Source organism: Myotis yumanensis, unplaced genomic scaffold, assembly GCF_028538775.1.
Source record: "Myotis yumanensis isolate MYYU_CA2020_CCGP unplaced genomic scaffold, mMyoYum1.0.hap1 SCAF_4, whole genome shotgun sequence".
Classification (NCBI taxonomy): domain Eukaryota; kingdom Metazoa; phylum Chordata; class Mammalia; order Chiroptera; family Vespertilionidae; genus Myotis; species Myotis yumanensis.
This window is the reverse complement of record NW_027223755.1, coordinates 76289509-76315997: the sequence shown is the minus strand read 5'-3', so window position 1 is coordinate 76315997 and position 26489 is coordinate 76289509. Positions and strand designations below refer to the sequence as shown.

The 26489-nt window shown below is 39.9% G+C and overlaps 2 protein-coding genes across 7 annotated transcripts in view; one reads left to right on the top strand and one right to left on the bottom strand.

The window, feature by feature from the left end:
• MEGF10 (multiple EGF like domains 10) overlaps positions 1-26489 on the bottom strand; it is a 369913-nt gene that overhangs the window by 315697 nt on the left and 27727 nt on the right. The window lies entirely within an intron of this gene.
• On the top strand, positions 1947-24697 carry CUNH5orf63 (chromosome unknown C5orf63 homolog). 3 transcript variants are annotated; one of them, XM_070412571.1, is made up of 4 exons: positions 1947-1996; positions 15933-16053; positions 23316-23372; positions 24257-24697. In XM_070412571.1, the coding sequence occupies exons 2-4, from the start codon at positions 15940-15942 to the stop codon at positions 24419-24421; spliced, it is 336 nt and encodes a 111-aa protein (XP_070268672.1). In that variant the 5' UTR covers positions 1947-1996; positions 15933-15939; the 3' UTR covers positions 24422-24697. The 3 variants fall into 3 exon arrangements, with proteins under 3 accessions (XP_070268672.1, XP_070268670.1, XP_070268671.1); XM_070412569.1 differs by having other exon boundaries at positions 24245-24697; XM_070412570.1 differs by lacking the exon at positions 1947-1996 and adding an exon at positions 15614-15635 and having other exon boundaries at positions 24245-24697.

Genomic DNA, 26489 nt, shown 5'->3' with positions numbered 1-26489 from the left:
AAGGTTGTTAATCTTTCCATGATCATAAGCAGTTCTTAATAGAGAATGGACCAAATTCCAAGGTTGACTTCCAGGTCCAAGGTTGATTCCCAGGTCCCAGGTGGGTACAACTCCCAGCCGTGTTAGAATGTCCTTTCTTTAACCAGACCAAGGCAATCATGGTAAACAGAGCATGATTAATGTTTCCTATAGCTAGTCCCCAATATTCTATTTTTGCCCCTAACAGAAATGCAATCAGTTCAACCCCCTTCCCACATACAAACATAAACAGAGTAAAACAAAAATCCCTCCAGCTACCTTTAGCAAAAACCCAAAAGGCCCTGTAACACCTGACTCCTGCCTAATCTCTTTAGCCTATTTCCACTTCCTTTCCACTCCTATGCTGCTGCCATACTAGTTAGTCTTCTGTGCATTGCCCAGGCCAGACTCCCTCCAGTTCTAGCCTTCCCTAGGCCTGAAGAGCTCTGTCCCTGCCTAACCAGGTACAATACATCCCTAGCCAAAGGCTACTCTTTAAGTACGTCACATTCATATTTTTTCATAGGTCCACATTCCTTCCCTTTCAAAGTACTAGGTTCACTGAACACAACCTATTGTAAGGATCATTTCCTAAGGTCTGACTTGCCTACAGATTTTTAAATGCTTTTTAAAAAATAAATCTTTATTGTTGAAAGTATTACATATGTCCCCTTTTCCACACCCCCCCCCATTGCCCTCTCCCCCAAGCCTTCACCACCCCACTGTCTGTGTCTATGGGTTATACATATAAGCATATGAGTTCATTGGTTGATCGCGACCCCCCCCCTCCCCCCCCCCCCCCCCCCCCCCGCCTCCACACTCCACCCTCCCCTGCCTTCCCTCTGAGGTTTGACAGTCTGTTGGATGTTTCTATGTCTCTGGGTCTATTTTTGTTCATCAGTTTATGTTCATCATTATATCCCATATATGAGTGAGATCATGTGATACTTATCTTTCTCTGACTGGCTTATTTTGCTTAGCATAATGCTCTCCAGGTCCATCCATGCTGTTGCAAATGGTAAGAGTTCTTTCTTTTTACAGCAGCATAGTAATCCATTGTATAGATATGCCACCGTTTTTTAATCTACTCATCTGCTGACGGGCACTTAGGCTGTTTCTAAATCTTAGCTGTTGTAAATTGCGCTGCTATGAACATAGGAGTGCATATATTCTTTCTGATGGGTGTCTGATTTCTTGAGATATATTTGTAGAAGTGGGATCACTGGGTCAAATGGTAGTCTCATTTTTAATTTTTTGAGGAAACTCCAAACTGTTTTCCACAGAAGCTGCACCAGTCTGCATTCCCACCACCAGTGCACCAGGGTTCCCTTTTCTCCGCATCCTCGCCAGCACTTGTCCTTTGTTGATTTGTTGATGGTAGCCATTCTGACAGGTGTGAGGTGGTACCTCCTTGTCGTTTTGATTTGTATCTCTGGGATGATCAGTGACTTTGAGCACTTTTTCATATGCTTTTTGGCCTTCTGTGTATCCACTGTGGAGAGTTTGCTGAGGGTACAGCTGCCAGTTTCCTTCATAACCTAGCTCAGTCCAGACCCAGAGGAGGACAGTAACCACTGAATGAATGCGTGAATGAATGAATGAATGAACGAATGAACAAATGCAGGAAAGGGGATAAAATGGATTGGATTGCACATTCTCAAAAAGTTGGCTACTGACTTTTGTTATTAAGTAGTCCCCAAACACTCTGGGTCATTTTCCGTGTCCCCCCGCCCCACCCCCACCCCTATTTATTAACAGTTCGGCTTGTTTTTTTCTTTCTCTTTTCAAGTATAATGGCAGGCAGGCGCGGCCACCCTTCAAAGGGGCGATCTGCTCAGATCTGAGATCCACACACCGGCCTGTGGGAAGGCGGGCCGGGCGGAAGTGCCCAGCGCCCGGTTGGCGCTGGGTCTCTCTGGCTGGCGGAAGTGCGGAGCGCAGGGCGGAAGCGGCGGCGCAGGCGGAAGCGGCGGCGCAGGTGGGTTTCGGTGACCCCCCCTTCCCGCCCCCCCTCCCGGAGCTGGGTCTTGCGGGCCCCTGCACCAAGCCTGAGGCGGGCGGGAGGGGGGCGCAAAGGAGCCCCTGGCTGTGCCGCACGCGGCCAATTTCCAGCGTCTTAGGAGAGACTTTAATTAAACCGGGAGCCATAAATCCATGAACCACCAGAGGGGGTGCAGGGATTGTAAACGTGTGTGTGTGTGTGTGTGTGTGTGTGTGTGTGTGTGTGTGTGTGTCTTCTCGCGGGTTGGCGCTCTGGGAAGTGAACAAAATACCGGGCGAGAAAAGGCAGCTTTTTAAGAGAAAGCAGGAAACATTTCAACTTCGTGCTATTTACAGTGATTCACAGATGACCCGCCCTCGGTTTAATTAACGTCTATGAAATGGCAGTATAATCTCCACGGGCAAGCTGCTAAGATGACTCTTGATTAAAATAAATATGTTTGAGCAGCCATGCCGACCTTTATTGGGGGTGAAAAGGTTGAAAGATGCAGTTGGGAACATTGGGAACCCAATACTCTCTGGACCTCCTCTCTGCTTTATTGGGCAAACGCAGCCCTCTGGGTGCTGAGCAGTGAGATGATAAATCGGAGACTGTACAGTTCTCAACAAATAGTTAGCCTTGTCAGTTACCCCCAACAGGTACCAGCGCATGCAATTTTTTAATAAGTCCAGAAGTAGAAAAGTTCCATCTACATTATTACTAACATGAAAAGACAAATGCCTGTTTCTAAGTCTATCTTTAACAAAAACAGGAGTTTAACAAGGAGTTTTTGGCCTGGGTGATCTTTATTCTTGTTTCTTTCTTTTATAAAATTTATCTTTATTAATTTTGTTTCTTAATAGAAAGTTCTATATAATACTTCATATTTTAGAGCACTTTTAAAAAAATTCACAGTATGGCCCAAGGTTTTCAGCTTCTTTGGGGTAGCAATAGTGTCTGGGATCTGTCATTCCCCAACCCTTTTAGCACATTTACTAACGTAAGCAGGGCATCTATAACTACACAGCCACTAGAGCCATGTCTCCAGTGTACATGATACTGCAAGTTGAGGTGGCTCTTAGAGCCACATTCTTCTCACTTAGTAATTATATGAGGAATAGCTTATGTAAATGCATATGAAGCTCTCTACCAATATTTGAAGCTGTATACATTGAGATTTAAAACATGTGGGGACAGAGGTATATACCCTGGAAATAGTGGATGATTATAGCAATATTGGAGTAAGGCATTGCCTGGAACCTGTCATGAAAATTAAAATTGGTTCTGTCGTGAAAATTAAGATTGGTGGGGTAGGTACTTTAGACAGGTAGACTCTCAGCTTTCTTTCTTCATGCTTCCTGTGGTCAGTAGTAGCCTCCTGCCAAGGAAGGATCAATATTTTTTGTCTCCTTCACCAGAGGAAAGTGTGACTATGTGGTTTTATTTAGATGGACTGATGGCAGGTAAGGTAATAAAAATGAAGATTTTCCAGCTTAGGAATTTATTGGACTGTATTTCTATTTTATTCCAGATGCCTGACTCTATTGTACTCTTAAGCACCCAGAGGCAATGTGGAGATATGTCTTCAGAAAATAAGTTATTTTTTTATTATTAAAGTTTTTATTTCATAATGTGTGCATACTTTAGCTGGCTTATACTCTAATGCTAGGGCTCCAGGTTCCACATGTTAGCATGTTGGTGCTCTGGTACAGGTAGTAAGGCTTTATATGTTCCTTATTTTAAATCTAATCTTGCCACTGCTTTATTCAAGGAGTGTACATCAGAGGAAGCCAAAAGCCAGCTGGAATAGTCCCTGCATGCAGTTTTAATATTGTTTGCAATTATTGTGAAGGGGAAAAACCATCTGGATCCTGAGATGTGTCGCTACACAGGTAGCAGGGACTAATGAGCTTACTTCATTCTTCCCCTAGTTAACATGTTTGAGGGACAAAATCATTTACGGAAGAATATGCAAAATAAAAGGTTTTGGCTAAGTTTCTCATAGGTATTATCCCATATCTCTAACTCCCTATCCCAGTTATAGCCACAGGGAAACTGGAGGTATAAAAACATTACTTATTCTCTTTTTATTTCAATTCCTTCCCAAAATAAGGTTTCCAGAGATAGAAGCAAAACTCAGAATACCTTCTATTGTAAGGAAGTATCCATCTCCAAGGATTTCAGAGCATTTCACCAGTAAAACATAGTAGCAACCATTTTGGCTGCTATAGACTTCATCGCTGCGGTATTGTATTATTTGTTTGTAAAACTTTTCCCTGCCCAAGGTGTGAGTTCCTTAAGGGCATGGAAAGTATCCTAATCGCTTTTATATTTCTAGTACCTGGCACAGTGCCTGGCAATTGCAGACACTCACTATATGCTACCGAAATAAAAAGACAGTGTGAAAACATCATTGGGAATGCAGCAAGGTAGAGAAAAGAATATCAAACAATAACTTGAAGGGGTTACTAGATGCAGTTATAAATCCTGCAGTCATTAATACTTTAATAACCAGCCTGGAATGGGGAAAGGCATATTTGAGAATCCATACATATGGTCACCAAACTGCCTTCCAGGGGGATCTGGCCTGTCAGTTGCAGGGCCATTGTTGTTTAGAATGGAATATGCAAGCTGAAAGGCTTCACCAGCCCTGTCTCCACCCTCCCTCCAGTCCTGCCATGCTCAACTCCTCACCCAAACACTTGTTGAGTGAATGAATATTTGAATAGTATCCATTTGAAGATATACCAAATTATTAGCTTACCTAGGGCACTCATATCTTGGTTTGGTCCTGCCTTAAGGATAGAAGACCTATATATGGTGGCTATTTTAAGTCTGGGTTGCCCAAATAACACTGAAGGAAAGCCACAGTCATCTTTTCTACTTTACTAACATTCTGGAGGAGTTCAAAATCAACTTTTTGTGTTGTAATTGGGCAGGCATGTGGTATTTGTTGCTTCTTTTTTGCCAATAAAATTGCAGCAGAAATCAGAATGTTACTACTGGAAATAAATGAACTCCCTCTCATTGTTCCTATTCTTTTCATATTAATCATGAAATAATGGGGAAATGTCAGGAGGAAGAACATGAGATTGAATTATTTGATTTTTTAAAAACATGTAGTTCTTCCAGTCAACCAAGAGAAAGGATACTGTTATTTAATAGAAATTCAGTAAGCAGCTTAGCACATAAGACTGGAAAAAAAATCAAAATTTAGCTTTGTTTCTCCAGATTCAAAAATAAAGCTAATCTGAATGTTTTTAGACTTAGAGATCAGAACCTCATTCTTACAGTAAAAAAATTCTGCCATCCAAAGCTGAGATTTTCCTCACTCTCTCCTTCCTTAAATTAGGCTTAAACAAATGTGGTATCTGTTATTGGTATACTCTGAGGATTAATATATAAAGCTTTTTGAATTTTTTTTTTAAAGAAAGGGGGGTGAACTTAGAGATCCCTTTTAATTCTGAAAATTGTGTGTTGGTCTCATTATATATAAAAATAGGTCATTGTTCAAGAAGAAAATATAGAGAAATGAACAAACAAATGCAGTATGGAAGGCTTTGATTAAACATTAGCTTCTTTATCCATTAAGCAAAGTCACTTCCTAGTTCCAAAATATTTTATCAGTGTTAGCTGTTAAGTAACAGAATAGGATTCAGAGGATTAGAATTCATGTAACTGAGGGTTGCTAGGGCCTGACCTCAAGAATGCTTGGTTTCCAACATTCAAATTGACCACTGTACTTCACAGGCCTATGTATTGTTGGTATCACACATACAAGAAAATGTTAGAGTTAGTAATTAAAATGTTCCAAAGTCATTTGCTACAAAATGGCTAAAAATAAATGGAGCATCTTTCAGGTCTTGTGTGGTCATGAGAATAACTTTGCCTCTTGGGCAAGATGAGTTGGAAATGGAGTGTCAGTGATGAATGGAAGACATTGCCTGAATGGACAGATTCTGAATGACAAACAGTTGTTTTTGGAAATAGGATTGTGTGCTTTTTAAACAGCAAAGAAACTGGCATTACTAGCTGGATACAAATAAGACTAAGATGTTTTCAGGAAATTGCCTTCTTTCTGGGTCAGTATTCAGTGGCAGAAATATCTGCAAAGGGAATGGGTCGTTTTGGTGAAGAAGGATAATGTGGGAAGAAGTCTGCATAATTCCTTATGCTCTTTGTTCTCATCCCTTGAACTAGAATGATTTTACCCTCATCTTAATGCTATCTTTATGGAATGAAGAAATTTTCAAATTGGTTTTTAAACTCTATTAAGCCCTCATGTATGATATAGCCCAACCACATTATTCAGGTTTTCTTGGCTTTCAGACACAGCTTTGCAGCCATTATGTCATAATCGTACTGAACATTGTTGCACAGGATATTGTACTGAACATTGTTGCACACTGAATTCAGGATATGCCTTTCTGGCTCCAGGCCAGATGCTGAGTCAGTGTCTTTGGGGTTGAAGATAAAGGGAAGGGTGTAATATGTGCAAGCCTTGTGTGTTAACAGGAATTAGTCCAGGATCCCCTTTAGACCTCTGGGTGCAAGAGAGAGTATATAGTAACAGTACATTACTGTTCTTATGGTATCTGTATTTTTCTCAGCTGAATTTTTTTCTGGGAACCCTTCCCTGACATTGTAATTTGCACTAACCCCATTACTGAGTAGACCCCTCTGAAGCAATGATCTGGAAAGTGTGACTACTAAGGTCCAAAGATTCTAAAACAAACTCTTGCCTACACTAAAGATTCCTTCCACTTCCACTTGGTATGTGTCAGCTTGCTCTAGGCCTAGGCAAACAGCACTGCTTCTGGATAGGGAGGAGAATGACAAGATGATGATGGTCTGCCATTAAGTATCACTTAAAAATAAATATAATTAATGAAGGGCTGATCCCAACACCTCTGACTTTAGGAAAAGTTACTTTGATGCCTAATTCAAAAGCAATTGTAATACATAAAATTAAAACTTTTAAAAAATCTTTATTGATTTCAGAGAGGAAGGGAGAGGGAGAGGGAGAGAGAGAGAGAGAGAGAGAGAGAGAGAGATCAATGATGAGAGAGAACCATTGACCAGCCGCCTCCTGCACAACCCACACTGGGGATCGAGCTCACAACCCAGGCATGTGCCCTGACAAGGAATTGACCAGTGATCTCCTGATTCATAGGTCAACACTCAACCACTGAGTCACACCAGCCAGGCAAAATTAAAACATTTTTAAAAATCACTTATAATTGTGTCTAATAATAGGAAAGAATAATACATTATTCTTTCCTTTTAAAGGTGCTTTTCCATCACAGATGCTCAAACAGCTTCAGGATGAGTACCTGGTCACTCTAATGTCAGCCCTTCATTTCCCTACTCTGTCCTTTCTGATGCCAAGGCTTCTAGTTATGATTGAGGAGCTAGAAAAGCGAGTTTGTGATGAGCAAGTGCCTTTGTACTTTTGCTTAGATCTGTACATAAATTTTTTTTAAAGCCCTGGCATTTTTAAACTACTTCAAATTATTTGTTCCGGGCCTTTTGAAGTTTTGGATTATTGCCATGGCATTTCTTCTGCTTGTGATTTTCCCTTCCCTGATCAGGAGGACATTTGGTTCCCAAAGCCTATGGGCACAGTTTCTCCAGGTCTCAGTTAAATAAGAGAACAGAGCGAGGCATAGCCTTTCCATTTTACAGTAAAGATAAAACTGAGCTTTAAAGAGATGAATAATTGCCTACCATCTCCGAACTACTTAGTGGCAGTTGCCTGTCTTTTGGGGTTTACCTCTATGAAATCATCACCTAGTGACGTCCTTAATAGAAGATAAATATGTTGGTTCTTTAATTAGTGATAGCCTGTCTTAGAAATTTGTATTTCAGTGATGTCCACAATCCTAAATCTTCAACTATTTGTTTGAAATATTTTTCAGTTTTGTAATTCCCTATTTCTGAGACTGCTATACTTGTGATTTAAATCTTCCATTTGAGGCCAGTTGAAAGCACATTTCAGTCAATAGATCCATCATCATCATTAATACTAGTATTAATAACAATACCTTACTTGTAGTATTACTTAGTAATAAAATATTAAGCCTTATTTCTCTATTCTGCTTCAAATTTATACAAATGTTTTTACTTTTATTGTCTCTTTTTAAGACACTCAATCACCTTTTGCCTTTACTCTTCTCCCCCAATGCACAGCCTACATCCTCACCAAAAATATCTATTTTTAGTTAATAAGTTATATTAGGCAAGAACCAGACAGGTATTTCATTTTAGGGGTAGGCATTGGTTAGAAGATTTCATTCATTTGCAGCAGCAGCAGACATATCTGACTTGTGGCAGATTCTTTCACTATCCCTTTTCTAGTCCGAGCACTCATCACTCTTTTTGACATTGGGCCCTCATTCTGGAAACACTTTCCCCCCTTTGGTTTCTGTGATGACACTTTCCTGGTTTGCATCCTACCTCACCAACTTTTTATTCTGCCTACTTTGCTGGCTCCTCTCTACGCAACTTCTAAATGTTGGATTTCCTCAGAGATCTGTCCTGTCTTTTTCTATATTATTATTTCAATGATCTCATCTAGTTTCCTACATGTAAATACAAATCCTAAACTGATGGAGTCTTCAATTTTATCTTTAGCTCTGGCTTCTCTCCTGACTATAAAACCTGCATATGCCACTGTCCACTTGTCCCTCATTGAGGTCTGGGTTCCATACATTTCTCAACCTCTTCCTGCCTCAGTTGTCATTTTAGTAAATGGCACAGCCCCCACCAGAGGCTCAAGGCCAAAAACTGGCAATGTCCTTACCATCATCTTTTCATTCCTTATATCCAAATCATTGTCAAGGCTCGTTGGCCCTATTTCTGCCCTCATCCACACCCTTCTCACCCAGGCTACTGCACTAGCCCCCTAACTGAGTCCCTACTTCCACTCTTGTTCCCCAACAATTTATTCTTCATATTGCTGCTAAAGTGATCTTGTAAAAACGTATCTGAGATCATGTTGCTTCCCTCCTCTAAATCTAATTGTATTTAATAAAACCATGTTCCCTAACAGAGCCCACAAGGCCTTAAGTGATATAATCCCCAGAGACTGTTTTTGAACCCTGTCTCCTGCCACTCTTCCCCTTGTTTATTGTGCTTCAGCCACTCAATCATTTTTATTTTTTTAATAAGCCAAGGTAGTGCTCACCTTGGAGCTTTTGTACTACCCTAAATGCTCCTCCTTCAAATGTTCCTCTTCCTTTAGTCTCAGCAAAAAATGACACCTCAGAGTACCTTATTAAAGGACCTATCTTATCAATAGCACATCACTCTGTTTTACTCCCTCCCCCCTCTCTCTGTTTATCACTATCTGATGCTGTCTGGCATTAAAGAGACTCTTTAGTGTCACTAGAATATGGACCCCATGAGGGCAGATACTTTGCTTTCTTTTTTAATTCTTTATTGTTGAAGATACTTTGCTTTCTTGTTCACCACGGAAGCCAGCATCTATAATAGCATCTAATACATGGGAAACATCAGATAACTTGAATGAATAAATGAATGACTCTCATCCCACACCTAAATTGCCATAATTGGCCCCTAACTCTTTCCCACCTCCATTCTCCTTTTCTCTGCAATCTTTCCTGCATGCTGCTGCCAGATCAGTCTTCCAAAACTGATTTTATCACATTACATTCTTGTTCAAAATGCTTCAGTGGCTCCCATCAAACAAACCTCAGCATTCCTACTCAGCGCCTTTGTGTCTAACCCCAACTTTGGGTGCTTCCCCCTTTTTTTTTTACATCCAAATCCTCCATGATTTAGGATCCTCCTCTAGTGGAAGCACCTCCAATCTTAGCCCAGGTGCTCTTCTCCTCCTTTCTCATAACATTTACAGTAGCCCATTAGATATCCCTGTCGTAATCTCCTATATTTACATTATTTCAGTTAAGATTTAACTCCCGGTCACCCCGATAAATTTAATTAAATTTTTTTTAATTTAAAAAAGAGTTTAACTTTTTTCTACTGAATCCAATGAAGTACATCTCTCCACGATTCTTGTTGTTTGTAACTAGTATGTGGAGTTGATTCCTTCATGTGAGAGTTTTATTTGGAGGGAAAGAAATGGGCTAAACACCAAACAGGATGAAGAAAAAAAAATATGGCTTAATTTTACTGAGAATTTGAAGGGTGTGGGATATGGGGGCACAGTGCATATACTAAATGCTGTATACCATCAGTTAAACTATAATCCTACCAGATAGGCAAGGCCCACACTTCAAACAGTTAAAGAACTTTTTCACAGAGCAGGATGTTGAATGTAAATTAACATAGCACCTGATGTGTACAAACTGAGGAATAGACACTTGAAAATCCCACAGTCATGGTAATAATTGGAAGGGAAATGCAAAGGGATTTTTGTCTCTAGGCTTGTCTGTGACCACTCATTCCTTTCTCGGACTGGTTCCCTACTGGATTCTCTGGCCCGCTGTGTGGTGAACCTACCGGCACTGAAATCTGGAAGTAGAAGCTGCAGGGAGCATGGTGGACGTGTGGTGTGAAAGGCTGCTTCTCGCTCCCCAGGGCTGGGTGATCATTTTGCAATGTCAAATCATTATGTTGGACAGCTGAAACTAATGTAATGTTATATGTCAAATATACCTCAATTAAAAAAAAAAAAAGAAGAAGAAAGAATGAAGCTGAACATGAGGCCATGCACAAATGGGCCCACAAGTGGGTGGTTAGCTCAGGGTCTTTGTTGCAACAGCTTGTCTGAGTTGCCTCCACTTCCTAGGCAGTTCCTCTGACCAGGTATCCTGACTCCTGAGGCTGAGGTGAGGGCCCCTCTCCAGGTTAGGCCTTCCACCCCCACCCCCTGTTTCTGTTCTGTAGATTCATTCTAGCCCTGCTTAGTCCCTTGGAATTGACATCTCAAAGTATCTGCTCAGTTTTCAGCTTTGCATGCTGCCTCTCCTTGTCACTCTTGGCTCTAAACTTGTAACCAAGATCCCAGGCTAGGCAGCCACTTGTTTGAGGAGAGGGATGTTTGGACATAGCTGACTGACCAAAATGCACATAGGAGCATTTGTCCCTGTTTCCCTGGATTAGGTAGAACCCAGTGACCCAGAGTCCCTAAGAGCAACCCCACATCATTACATACACTTTCAGTGATCTATCTATATAAAATCCTAATATGCAAATTGACCAAACAGCAGAACGACCTGCGGAACAACAAGTCAGCGGGGGGCAGGGCCAGCGAGCAGACGGTACCAGGCCGCCAGCCAAGGCAGACGCCAGCGGAGGGGGGGGGGGACCCCAATCGCCCCGCCGGTCGCCCCACAGATCAGCCCTGATCGCCGGCCAGGCTTAGGGACCCTACCCATGCACAAATTTTGTGCACCAGGCCTCTAGTCTAAAATACAGGCAGTCCTCAGGTTACGTTGGAGATCCTTTCCTACAGCGCGAGTAACTCGATTTTCACCATAAGTCGGAACCCACCTACATAAGCACCTACGTCACTCACATGGAGCACATACACAGCAGTAATAAACTGAAACAGTAAAAAAAATTTAAAAGAAAGATAACAATTTCTGACCTTTTCTTGTGATAAATAAATAATAAAAAACACAAAGCACATATGTACATACGTTGAAATGACAGAACATTTTTTTTTATAAATACTGTAAATGGGAGATTGCGATGTAACCACAAAACGACATGTTGAGTCTGACGTAACCCGAGGACTGCCTGTAATAGGTTTTGTTCCCAACAGGGGTGTGTGTGTGTGTGTGTGTGTATGCGCGCACACGTGTGCATGTGCGTGTGTGTTTCTAGTCATCTGGATAAAATAGGAATGTTATACTTAGATGGTAATGAATGTGAAATGGGCACTTAACATCTCACATGGCACAAATGGCTAAATGGAAGCCCTGAGCCTCTCTTTATGGAACAGGTTCAGTGAGAGCCACGGTAATAGTGTTTGGTTAATGTCAGTACAGCATTAAATTTACATTATACTCTTGTGAAGAAGCTCCAACATTACCTGCTAATAACCAAGGTGGTACTTGGGCTTAGATAGACTTTTTGATTTTGCACATGAACGAACACTGCGGCTTGCTGATGAGGGATTATGTGAGCTTGGAGATTTGGTGTGCCAAAGGATTCTTTGTATGAATAAAAATTCTGGTCAGTGAAGGTCAGTTTCTCTACTCAAGCGAGAACAATGTTATTTCCCTTCTAATCAGACACACACAGTGTTTGAAGACTCCAAGAGTCCCATATAAGTGATGTGCAGCCATAGTCTGGTCAGCGTCTCATGCAAGAAATGAATAATCCTTAATAGAGGCTCAAATGACCCTGGCTTTTTTCTGTACTCTAATCAGTTGCTTTAATGGTATGCCTTCAGTGCTTCACAGGGAAAATGCTAGAGAGTTAAGTTATCTTCATCTTACTTCAAGGAGGGCTGAATTGGTCTAATCAATCCTCCCCCCATGTTGTACTTGATTCTGCTATAAAGACCACTGAAGTCAGCCTCAGTTTTGTTAAAAGCCAGCATTCCCTTTCTCTTTCAGGGTGATGTGCCCCTGAGCGGCAGTGGACTTGAAACAGCAGGAGTCACCATCTTTATTGTTCGGCTGTGCAATTTGTTTTAGGCACATTCTAAATCCAGTCTTATGCCTCTTGCTTTATTTTTTATGTGACAAAGGTGACCCAATTGTGATTCTTTGATATTATGAACACAGCTCTTTTTGCTCGTATCACAGAGGCATGTAACAAAATACAAAGGATAAAGTTATGTCTCTGTGTAATAAGGACACATACTTCATGACTAAATTCAATGACATAATCAAAAAGGTGTTGTCCTCTCACAGTCATGAGCTAACAGCCAGAGACTGCCTTTCAGAATATTTTTATAGTGCTGAGATACTGTTAAAAAATAATAGAACTAATGAAAATGTCACATTGACAGAGTAGCCCGTATTAAGATTTTACTTCAAGAAGGCATGACTAGGTGAATGTGACTTTGACAGCAATGGTGTTAGGTTTACAAAGTTAATAAAATATTCTAAGAAGAATATTATAGAGTTTCAGTTGGAGTGTATAATTTTTTCATCTTACCTTTTATTTCTAGAACTAAGTGGACTCCAGTGTTCAGAATTTTAGCCTGAATGTCTTAGTTCTGCCTAGGAGAGGTATATGGAACTTTTTCTTTATATCAGGCTCTAATATAATTTTATCATATAAAGGAATAAGTTAATTTAACAATATGGTAAAATGCATGTGCCTTAGGACATTTGGAAAACATGCAGATAGTAAAAATTACATAACGCTAAAGTATTGCTCAGCAAATAAATATGCAATGTTTAAGTGATTAAATATATACAGAAAGTAGAAATGGAGATTAGCAGTACAAAAGAGAACTCATTTTAAACAGACTAGTTGTAGCATCACTGAAGACTTTACTTAGCACTCTGGGTTGGTTGAACAAATATTCCGGCAAATCTGGAATGAATAGCAACTCTGTTTACTATGACAGGCTTTATTTGTCTTGGGCACAACCAAGACCACATGCTGTGTTTTGTCATGTTGGAAATACTGAAGCAGATTTCCATTGTGAATGTGAATTGTTTTTTCAAGCTTTAACACCTTAGTCTCAACTCAGCTAGGTAAAAGCAATACATTTTCCTTTCCTTACCAGCCAGACATCAATAAATCTTAAATCCCTCCACCAAAAACATGTCAGGCAGTTCAGTGTCCTAGCTGTAGTCTCACGTCACAGTCATAGATGGCCTGATTCTTCTTATTTCCAAGGGCTGTCTTTCTGCCTTTATTCCAACAAAACTGTTAATTTCCTTTATCCTCCAAATAGTACAGCTTCCTTAACTCCATACCCTACAAAGATGTGATACTGATGGCATTGGGCCTTCTCAATGATGCAGACATTTCCACCTAGTATAAACATGGCTAACATTCAACTTTCGCCCTCGTTTATATCCTGGGTAGACAAAGCCATGTTTAGCAGCTGTTGTCTCCAATTACATTCACCTTTTAGAGTTGTTGATTCTTCTGAATTTATGGAAAGTGTGTATAATCATGGCTTTACATTTGTTGCAAGTGGTACAGCATATCATGAAATTATTTAGATATATTTTCCACCTTAGCGTAATGCTGGGTAGCAGATCCTTGCAAAATTCTCATCACATTCTATGTTTATGCATAATGATTATTTAGTAAGCAGGGAGATTTAGGGAGAAGTAGAAGACTAAGGGTTTAAGAGTGAAGGAAAGGTTGTTGTTTTCACAGATTAGGATCAAATCTTTTTGTCTTGTGGTCTTTATTCTAGTTTGATATGGATTGGTGTTTTTCTTTAAAGTCTCTTATCATTCTGTCTGAAATGAGTTTAAGGCTAATCTTATACTGAGAAGCCTGGTAACCAATAGGGATTAGCATGTAATTAATATGGTTTTGCTGTGGAGCAGTGCAGGGGGAGATTTGAGGTGGTGGTGAAGGGGCTGGAATCAGCCGCAGCACCCTCACCCACAATTTTATGGACACTGTGGAGCACTAACCTTTAGTTATGATATGACATCTGCCCAAATAGTGACTCTGTGCACACTGAATGTCTGATCAGGGTTAAAGGTGAGACTAAAGAGGGGGAGAAAGACTCACTTCAATACTTTTAACATTCAAAGAAATATATGAACACCTACTATGCGCCAGGTTAATTGTAGATGCTTGGGGATACTGGGTGAACAGTACCTTTCTTATGGAACTCACATTATGTATAAGGGTCATATAGGTAAAGAAAAAATTTTAGATAGTAAAGTATAAAAAAAAACTATAGCAAGTATGAAGAAAGAGGGTAGTGGGCTGACCAATAATAATTGTAAGAAAGTCACTAAGGCATCTCTAAGGAGGTGGCATGAGCCCAGGCCAAGTGAGGAGAAGCTACTTCAGGGCTTTTCATACAAAGGGACAGCAAGTGCAGAGATCCTGATGAAGTAATTATCTTTGGTCATTAAAGGAACAGAAAGAGAATCTTTGTGGCTGCAACTTGCCAAGATAAAGGAGGGGAAGGTGATAGATGAAGTTGAAGAGAGAAGAGTAAAGCAAAGTTATGAATATTCCAAGAATGAATTCATCTTGGGGATACTGGTAAATGATAAACTCAACAGTTAAAAGTGAAATGATCCTATTTGTTGTTTTAAGTACAAACATGGAGGATAACTAGGAATAAGTAGGGTATCTTATGTCAAACAAAGTAGCAGCATGAGGGAGCTTCACAGCCTAGTGTTTGACATGAAGCTATTATCAAACTGCTCTTCCTGGAATATTTCCAGTAGAAAAACTAGCATATTTGTATGTTTTCAAAAATGATGGCAATCTTCTTTTAAAGTACTTGAGAAGTTGAGAGTAAATTTTTGTTTCTGACAAGTTAACTCGATCTAATTCTCCCCTATAGTTCCTCTGTACAACTGTTTCCCATCCCCACAGAGGGGCATAGATCTCATGACCTTCAGCTGGGGACTTGTGCTGCTTACTTATGGCTGGGTGTTGGTGAATGCTTACTAATAAGATAAGCTATCTCAGAGAATAAAATTCATCTCAGGAAAGCCCACATTTTAGGGGATCATCAGGATGCTGGCAAAATCTGCAGGTAAGATTTAATTTTGTATTCAAATGAACCCATGCAGTTTGCTTACAGAAACCAAGAGATTAGCTACACAGCAATCCATAAGTATGGATTCCCCCCCCCCCCCATTCTAAATTTGGTTTTGTTTGGAATACAGTGAGTGTGCAGGCATGGTGGAGATTTGCCAAACATCTGACACTCCTGAACTTCAAAAAGCAATTCTGAAATCTTCTTCCATCACAGTCTTGCAGCTTACTGTTCATATTATAAAGAGCAAAGTGTAGAGCACCTACATTTATTGGTTTGTTTTTCTTTTGGCAGAAGCAAGATGCTCTGGTTTCAAGGAAATAGCATACAATTTGCCAAGTACTCCTTTAGACTCTTCCTGAGAAATCTCTCTGCATCTAGGACTATTCTGCCTGTGCTGACCTTATTCACAAAGGTAGAGTGAAAAATAAAATTACTGCTTTAAAAACATAAAGTATTCAAATCATTGGGTGAAGAAAATAAGGAAGAAAGACGTTGAAAGTAAAGGAATAAACATTCTTCGGACCTGTTCCTCAGTTTTTCAGTTTCAGTATCAGCAGTAGTAACTCTATTTTCTCCCCAGATACCTCATTGTCTCACAATTAGAGGTTAAATTAATATATCTAGTAGTCATCTGAGAATCCTACATTGAAAGAAAAAACTATCAGATGATAATATGATGTTTATAAATGTATCACTTGGAAACTTAGTTCTTATTATTTATGATAGTTATGTTCTATAAAGTCACCAAAAACACTGAATTAGCAAATGCTGGACCGTTGCTCCTAGGGAAAATACAGGGTTAGATTCCTATGAGCATCTGTTAACATTTTTGTCAATCAGTCAGTACATAACCTTGTTTTTTAAAGACATTTTTGTCAACCAATTAGTACATAACCTTGTTCTGTTTAAAGACACCTTGTTTAATACATGTTGTTGATTCATTAATATTGAACTCACAGCCAACAGCACTATAACTCATGCCTGAACAAAGCTTATCTAACACAATATTTTCTCCATAAGGCACATCAAAGCCTTCTTGTGCTTAGAAGCATTAGACAGCACCTCAACACTATTAACAGGTAGCACAAAAAATAAAAAAATAAATGGCACTAAACAGATCACGAGAAGGACGCTTGTTTACACATATGAGCTGAAACAAGGAGGCAGAGCATCATCTTGTTCAATCTCAGCTGGAATGTAACTCAAAATGTGCTCTGTTCTGTACACATGCATGTGTGAATGATTACAAAAGGTTCATGAGTATTGATCTTGGGGTTACAAATAAGTTTTAGTGAATAAGTGAACTCACAAACACAGAATCCACAAATAATGAGGATTGACTGTGTTTTCTTTTTTTTTTTGGATGATGCATTAGCTACTTTATTATTATTTTTTTTAATTAAATCTTTATTGTTCTGATTACATTTGTTCCTCTTTTTTTCCCATAACTCCCCTTCTCCCAGTTCCCGCCCCACCCTCCGCCATCACTCCCCACCCACTGTCCTCATCCATAGGTGCACGATTTTTGTCCATTCTCTTCCCGCATCTCCATTCCCCTTTCTCCCCCCCACCGAAGAATAGTCAGTCCATTCCCCGTCTATGTCCCTGATTCATTGTAATCACCAGTTCATTCTGTACATCAGATTATTTATTCACTTGATTCTTAGATTCACTTGTTGATAGATGCATGTTTGTTGTTCACAATTTGTATCTTTACCTTTTTCTTCTTCCTCTTCTTAAAGGAAACCTTTCAGCATTTCGTATAGTACTGGTTTAGTGGTGATGAAGTCCTTTAGCTTTTCCTTATCTGTGAAGCTCTTTATCTGACCTTCAATTCTGAATGATAGCTTTGCTGGATAAAGTAATCTTGGTTGTAGGTTCTTGGTATTCAGTACTTTGAATATTTCTTGCCATTCCCTTCTGGCCTGCAAAGTTTCTGTTGAGAAATCAGCTGACAGTCGTATGGGTATTCCCTTGTAGGTAATTGAGTCTCTTTCTCTTGCTGCTTTTAAGAGTCTCTCTTTGTCTTTTGCTCTTGGCATTTTAATGATGATGTGTCTTGGTGTGGTCCTCTTTGGATTCCTTTTGTTTGGGGTTCTCTTCGCTTCTTGGACCTGTAAGTCCATTTCTTTCACCAGGTGGGGGAAGTTTTCTGCCATTATTTCTTGAAATAGGTTTTCAATATCTTGCTGTCTCTCATCTTCTGGCACCCCTATTATTCTGATATTAGTGCGCTTGAAGCTGTCCCAGAGGCTCCTTACACTATCTTCGTATTTTCGGATTCTTTTTTCATTTTGCTTTTCCAGTTGGGTGTTTTTTGTCAAATCTTTGGTTTGATTCTTGTGCTCCTCTGGTCTGCTATTTGGTATAATATTCTTTATTTCAGTCCGTGTATGCTTACTTTCTAATTTCTTTATCGTAGCATCGAGGGTCTCATTAGTTTTCGTGAGGCTCTGCACAAGTTTATAGCAAGCCCTCAAAATTGCGATTCTTAGCTCCATATCCTCCATTTCTGTCATGTTTTTTTGTCTCCGCATCTTTTATGCTTTCTTGGTGCACCCCCTTGTGGTCTTTGTGCGCAGTCTTGTTCTAGCCAAGCCTTAATTGTTGTAGTTAACACTAGAGGGATTTGACCACCAGGCCGACTGGCTGTAGGAATCAGCTGTGTAGAAAACGTCTGCCTTCTGGGGAGGCGCTAATCCAGCCTTTGCCTGAGGCGATCGGCAAATGGCTGTGCGCAGGGTTTGGGCGGGGCGGGCTCAACAGGGTGGGCGGAGGGAGCAGTTATGGCCGCTCTCAGTCCCGTTCCCAGAGGCTCTGCTTCTCAGAACCCCGGCAGCCGCTGCAAACCTCGGAGAGAAAGCTGCCCTCAGGTTCCAACTGATGCCGGATCCCGCTTCTCCCGTTTGAGTCTGGGTCCCTAGAGACTCGCCTGGATCTGGAGCCCAGAGTCTGAGACTCACTCCTGACCGAAAACGACAACCGCGCCCTCAGCCACCAGCCCGCTTTCGCGCGCACCTCGGTACCTTTGTATTTTCCACACTGCGCCTCCTCTGAGCCTCGGTTTGCTGTTCTCTTTCCTTCTAGTTGTAGAGTCTCTCTTCAGCCAGCCTTCCTGTGGTTCTGGGTGATGTCCATTCCGTCTTTTAGTTGTATTTTTGAAATGGTTGTTTGCGGCAGCGGTCTCCGGTGTTTACCTACGCCGCCATCTTGGTCTCTCGATCTGCATTCGACTGTGTTTTCTTATCCCTGACACTACTTTTAAAGTATAAAAGTAGTTTAAAACACACACACACTAATATTAAAGTATAAAAGTAGTTTAAAATTTTAAGAGCTTTTCCCCCTGATATTTATAATACAAGCATTGCTGATTTTCTTTTGCTAGTTAACATTACTTTGTGTGATTTATAATCAAAAAAAGAAATAAAGTGCAGGGCAATAGAATTAACTTTAGTGAATAATACTGCAATTCAAACAAAAAAAAGCATTGTGTTTAATAGATTTTTCATAATTCGGGCATTTTAACAATTTAAAAATATCTGATGGTTATCTAACAGGAAAGCTTTAAAAACTTTTAAAAATTAATATCTCATTGAGAATAGTTACTCTAAACTACTTTTCATATCCATGACTATATACCACACTGTTAGAAATTATGGAACAAAACTATTTCATCATCTGTGTCTATATATGAGAAATGCATGTGAGAATTAACCACAAAAATAAAATAATCCCTAAAGCAAATGGTGCTCATTCAGCCTAACAGTTCTGCACTATTTTTCAGTTCGAGCAACAGCCAAGTTAGCTGAAAACATTTGCAAAAACACACACACTAATCTTCCATTCAGCTTAAATTTTGTTCTGAACCCTTTATATGTGTCATTAGGCATATAATATCACTCTCATCTTCAGGAATTCACAATCCAAAGAAAAAGCACAGTATTAGCTCTCTTTCAGTTATAAATAATAAAAAGTACGTCCCAGAGTGGCTTAAACAAAAAAGGGATTTTATGGCTTGACCTGGTTTCAGGGGTAGCTTCATTCTGAAACTAAGCAGTTGCCAATCTCTTCAGTTCACATCCTCTGGGTTAAATCTGTCTTGATTCTGCCTCTTATCATGAATGACTGCAGTGATGCCAAGCCCCAGATCTCACAGCTTGGGTATCAGAAACTCCAGCAAAAGCCTCATAGCTATCTATTGGCTCTGATCTGCCCAATCCCTGAGCCATTCCATTTTAGCCAAAGGGATAGGATGTGCTGATTGCCTTGTTTCTCGGGAATGGAGTCCACCACATGCTGAGAACAGTTCCTGTGAGGCAAAATTACAGCATTCCTGCTACAAGGGGTGTGAGTGGTGGACAACCAACCCAACAAATGTTTGTTACATTTCAGGGCTAGAGTAAATAAGTGCTCTATTGGTGCCATAGAAAATCCTAGACAAGGATGTCTGAATGGTCCAGACCACTGAGTCTTACCCTTTTTCAGTTCATAGACTTCTTCAAAATCTGATGGACCTTTTCTCATAACACACACACACACACACACACACACACACACACACACACGATAATTTGCAGAAACTTCTATGGATGCTAGCTTTTAAAAACAAAACAAGAAAAACCCTGATCTAGGCTCTATTAAAGTGTTTTATTATAAAAGCAAAATGTTACTAATATGGTATTTCTGCCACTTAGCTTGTTCTTGTTTTTCCTTTAAGAACTTCTATTGACTTTTTGAAACTTTCTCAGAAAAATGTCAACATGATTATCTCAACACATCACAGACCATTCGTAATCTGTTTATTGATGATGCTCATAGTAACGGCATGAGCCTAATTCTCTGAACCAGGAAATTAGGGCCAGAAAGATCCTTCTGAAGGAAAACTGACTTTTGATGATGTGGGTCCTTATTTTGAAATAAGCTGTGAGTCTCAGGACTGCACCCTATTTGAAAAGACAAAGCTCTGCCTACAAAGAAGACTTTTTTATTTTAACTAAAGTTACTGTCATTTACAGTGAGTTTGGGGAAATATAAGATAAAAATAACTTTCATAGTCCTTGCATCAATAGGCTACCACATTTCATAACTTTAATGGTTGTTAAAAAAAAAAAAGAGAGAGAAAAAAAACACACCTTGAAGGACAAAAATATGTGGCTGCCGAAGTGTGTGTGGTTTATTGTTGCACATTCACAGTCTTGCAGGAACTGAGACGTTCACAGGTGTGGGCAGACCCTATTCACTGGTGAGGCCTGTGCAGAAGAGTGTAAACCCCCTTGTGTACTGAACTGTGCACCTGATACTGTAAACATACTATAATAACAATGTCTCATATGGACACGAGAAAAATCATGGGTTAGCAGCAAGCTTTTTAAAATGTTTTTAGTTAAATATAAAGGAGAAAAAAAGGGGGGCGGCTTTTCCCCAGAGTATCATGCGTGAACCTACAACACCCTGACCTCTTTCTCTCCTTCATTGTATGAATAACCAACCCTGAGAGCACCTCTTAGAACTGGTTTTAACCTTTAGCTGCAGCAACTGTACTGCCGCGTGTGTGTGTGTGTGTGTGTGTGTGTGTGTGTGTGTATATATATATATATATATATATATATATATATATGGCATCGTACATTGCACATACCCTAGGACATGTGTGCATATATATGATGTTGTAGTCATTGCACATACCCTCGGATCCCCACATTTTGGTCACCCTCCCAGCTTCCCCTTTATAGTATGATGAGTTAACAAGTGATGGCCTACACAAAGTGAGACCCAGCTATTTAATCTCTTGCCAGATATCACGCCTCTTGGTGGAATTATACAGGTTTCTGTAAAAAGTCCTTGCTGTCTTAGCAGCCAATCAACTTATAGGTTGTTGTTTTTTTCTGGGTTTTTGTTTTCTTTCTAAAAGAGGTGTGAAAAGTTCTACATTCAGTTGAAGTTCCTGGTGAAGAACCACAATTGAAATTTTTTCAGTGATAAAAATTTGTATGTATATTTGTATGTCAAACAATCTAGCTAAAACTTGATGTAAATTCCTCCTTTTTTGCTTAATGAATATAATTTATTCAGTATGAAATCTTTATATTATATGTTTCATGTGTTAGGAATAAATGTACTTTAAATCTTGGTTAAAAAAAAAAGCTGTGAGTTAAGCTGGAGGAAGGGCCTTTCTTTTACATAAGAGCTTATCTCTTCCTGTCATGTTAAAAAGCAGATCCTATATAATAAAAGGCTAATATGCAAATTGTCCCCTTGACCAGGAGTTCAACCATGGGGCAGGGCCGGCCCACCAACTGCCCGCAGTCCCTCCCCCAGGCTGGCCCAGCCTGATTGGCCCCAATTGGGGCTGGCCAGCTGAACCCCACCCATGCATGAATTCATGCACCGGGCCTCTAGTCCTATATAATAAAAGCCTAATATGCAAATTGACCGAACGACGGAACAACCGGTGGAACAACCGGTCGCTATGACACATACCACCAGGGGGCAGACGCTCAATGCAGGAGCTGCCCCCAGCCCACAGACCCCAGGCCAGCCAAGGCAGGTGCCAGTGGGGCCCCCCCGATCACCCCACCAGTTACCCCACAGAGGGAGGCGACCAGCGGTAGAGAGCGAGGCCAGCGAGTGGGTGGTGCCAGGTCAGCCAAGGCAGGTGCCAATAGGGGCCCCCCGATTGCCCCACCAGTCACCCCACAGATTGGCCCTGATCACTGGCCAGGCCTAGGGACCCTACCTGTGCACGAATTTCGTGCACCGGGCGTCTAGTTTTATATAAGCAACAATAATGTTGAGTATATTCTTAGCTCATTGCAAGAGAACCTATAGCTAGTTCCTATTGATGAAATCTAGTCCTGAGAAGCCTTTAAAATCTGCCAACAATCCATAGCATTCTCAACAGACTCCTCTACTATGTGGTTAGAGTACAAACAACAACAGGCACTAAAATGTGCTTGCTTCTCAGGTGGAGAATTATCTGGAAAACCTATTGCTGACACTTATAATGAGGAAGAGACAAGACATTAAAGAGTTGGTACATTCAACATCTGAAATATTTTTCCCTTTTTAAAGATGGGACACTCATTATCTGACTCTATTCCAGTGGGTTTATTCCTGTGGATTAGGAGGAATAGGCTGGCAAAGCTCAGTGTCCCCCATTCAAGATAGACTTTTAGCCCCTCTGGTGATGTCAGCCAGGCCAGGAAGGTGTATAGATCAATGGAGTATAGATCAATGAAAAATAATTTTCCCAGCTATCAGTTAGATGAAGCCAGTGACAAAAAAAAAAAAAATGTAAGCATCTAAATGTATTGTGTATGTGTATATGTACATATGTATCTATATATCTACCTGTAATACATACCTAATAAATAGATACATTTGTTATGTACATATATGTTATGTGTATATACACATACGTATGTGTAACAAATGTAAACATCTAAATTTATTAGGTAGGTAGATTGATTTATGGAGACAAATCAAACAACTGAAAAATGCTGAAAGCCCATTTACTATGAAATATTAGCTATTTATAAGATTCTGTGACAGTGTTTTATTTTGGAAATAAAAGTGTAGAAAACAACCTGATAAAATACGTATAATCTGCTTCTGTGGTTTTTGTCAGGTTGCTGCCATTCTTGGGTTTCATGGCTTTATTTTTCCTTCCTGCAGGATCCATGTCCCCTTTGTGATGAAGCTAAGGAAGTGCTGGAGCCTTATAAAAACAGGGTAATGTAGTACAGTGTGGCTTTATGTATACGGAATGGATATAACTATCTGGATCCTTTCTTTAGGAAAAGAGAGTAAATGATTTTTCACTTACATTTTCTTTCTGATTTTCAGAGAGAGAGATGTTAGTGCTAATTTCCATAAAAATAACTACCCCTAGGTGTTTCTCTGAGCAGTACTTGTTTCCTTAATCTTTTTAAAAAATATATTTTATTGATTTTTTACAGAGAGGAAGGGAGAGGGATAGAGAGTTAGAAACATCGATGAGAGAGAAACATCAATCAGCTGCCTCCTGCACACCCCCTACTGAGGATATGCCCACAACCAAGGTACATGCCCTTGACCGGAATCGAACCCGGGACCCTTCAGTCCGCAGGCCGACGCTCTATCCACTGAGCCAAACCGGTTAGGGCTGTTTCCTAACTCTTAATGTGAGTCAAAGTTAAATATCAGGTGCTGTATTCATGCTTTTTCAAAACTTTTGTCCCTATTCCTTTTCTCTTATTTTGTCATTTCCATGGTTCACCTGTAGTAAAGCATGACATTTTTTAAAACCAAAACATGTCTTTCCTGATTCTCAGGAAGTTTCCCTGTGAGGACATATTTTATTTCATTGGGAATGGAGTAGTGCCTGGATGCTGAATGTGACAGGTATAACAGAAAAGTAGCAAAATCTGGAGTTATGGAATATAATGAAATCAACCTAGTGGTGGAAATCAGGGACATTAGATTACTTTGGACTTCACACAAACAAACAACAATAACAAAAACCTCTGAGTGTTAGAACCAGTCTCAGGATCAGTTTGTCACTAAAGTTATTGCATCATTCCATGTTCTCAAAAATATAGAGCTCTAGTCTGTCTCTGTTTCAGTTTATTTTACAGGAGGTGGACATCACACTTCCAGAAAACTCTGTTTGGTATGAGAGGTATAAATTTGACATCCCCGTCTTTCATTTGAATGGCGAGTTTCTGATGATGCATCGAGTAAACATCTCAAAACTTGAAAAACAGCTCCAGAAACTTGAGCAGCAAGGTACTGGAGGCTGATGAAAGCCCTCGTGATTTTCCATCCTCGCTGTCCAGAAGGCATCTTCCCAAGGAAAAGACCAGGGCCTTGTATTCCTTTTGTCAACTGTCACACAGCCCTAATAAGGTCTGAACTTAGTGGTACCAAATAAATGTTGACATTTCTCTTCTGAATGATGAAAGTACCAATGTGAAAACTGTTTACCTTTGGCATTTTATGAAATAAGAGGAGTGTGTTGGCAGGGAGGGTGGGAGAAATCCATTTGTTTTATTTCTTTTTCTCTTTTGTTATTTGTATTAATATGGAAACATTTCACATTCATTGGACAGGGCCATTTATAGGAAGAAGGCTCTATATCCCTGCTGCTGCCCCGAGGGTTTAACTTTTTAATGGAGGAATAAATGCTCTTCCTCTCAGTAGATAAAGTGAAATGTGAATTGTTAATAACTGTGCACAGTCAATAAAGGGATGTTTTAACAGATACATCTGCATAAGCCTGTTTCGGTGGAACTTAATAATACCTGTTTAAAATTAGAGCTTATTTTTCTGGGTAGGAGAGAATAATTATCTGAGCCAAAGAAAGCTTCATTTAAGAAAAACAAAAGAAAGATATAAGCTCCCAAAATGTATATAAGGATCTCAACATGTTTTGCATGTAGTCAGTGAGTTGATTTGTAATATTTGAGTACTGCCTTTGTTAGTTTTTCAGTTACCGTCAATTGAGTTAATTAAGCTTATTATGAAACAGTGGTTTTATCAGGTTTTAATATCTTAGGGAAAATTCACTTGTGACCATAACTGGACAGATATGTCATCTAAAAACAAAATGTTCTTTGCCATTTTATGTGAAGTATTAAAAATGTAGTTGTGTACTCTTATTTATATTTAGTCAGGTTTGGCCAGTATAGGAGTGGGTTCATTTAAAAACAAAACTGCCTTTTCCTCTTAAAATCATATCATTGCAATTTTATCAATAATGAAATTCTTCTATGAACTATCTTGATGAATTTGAATATTGTGAGTTCCTTGGCTAGATTTAAATTTGACCAGTATGGCCAGGCTGGTGTTGCTCAGTGGTTGAGCATCGACCTATGAACCAGGGCATCATGGTTGGATTCCCAGTCAGGGCTCATGCTGGATTGTGGTCTCAATCCCCAAAAGGGGGCATGCAGGAGGCAGCCGATTAATGATTCTCATCATTGATGTTTCTATCTCTCTTTCCCTCTCCCTTCCTCTTTCTGAAATCAATAAAAACTTTTTTTAAAAATGTCATATATGAGGAGTAATCTGACATTCAGAGAGTTTCAGGGACAACTTGAGGACACACAGTCAGCTGTCAGACCAGGTCTTGCCACCCACTCTAAATTACGGCTCACGGCATGGGTATCATGTTATTTCAAATAGAGTAAACTCAACCATTCTGGATCCAACACATTAAGAAGTAACTTAAAAAGCCCTCCAAGATAAGAGAAAAAATACTACAATTGAGTAGCAATGTTTATAATTTATATATTTCTGGAACACATATTATTTGATTTTATAAATATTAATTGAGCTCTGTGATAGGCAAAAATGACCCCAATTAACCCTCATTCTGTATTCCCTCCCCTTGAAGTGTGGGTGGAACTCAAGAATATGATGAAATATTACTGCTGTGATTATGTTACATTGTATGGCAAAAGTAGATAATCCTGGTTGGGCCTTACCTAATCAGGTGAGCCCTTTAAAAGCAGAGAATTCTCTCTGGCTGATTATAGATGAGGAAATCAAAGAAACATGTTCCAGCTAGCTTGGAAGGGAGTAAACATCAGTCCTGTGAACTGTCTAATGGGGCCACATGGCAAGAAACTGTGGGCAGCCTCTAGGAGTTGAGAGCAGTTCTTGGCCAACAGCTAGCAGAAAAATGGGGACATCAGTCCTACAGCTTCAAAGCAAGCAAATTAATTCTGTCAACAATCAGTGAGTCTAGAAGAGGATCCTGAGCTCCAGTGAGAATCACAGCCCTGGCTAACACCTTGATTTCAGCTCAGAATCTAACCACGCCATGCCTAGACTTCTGACCTTCAGAAACTATGAAATAATAAATGT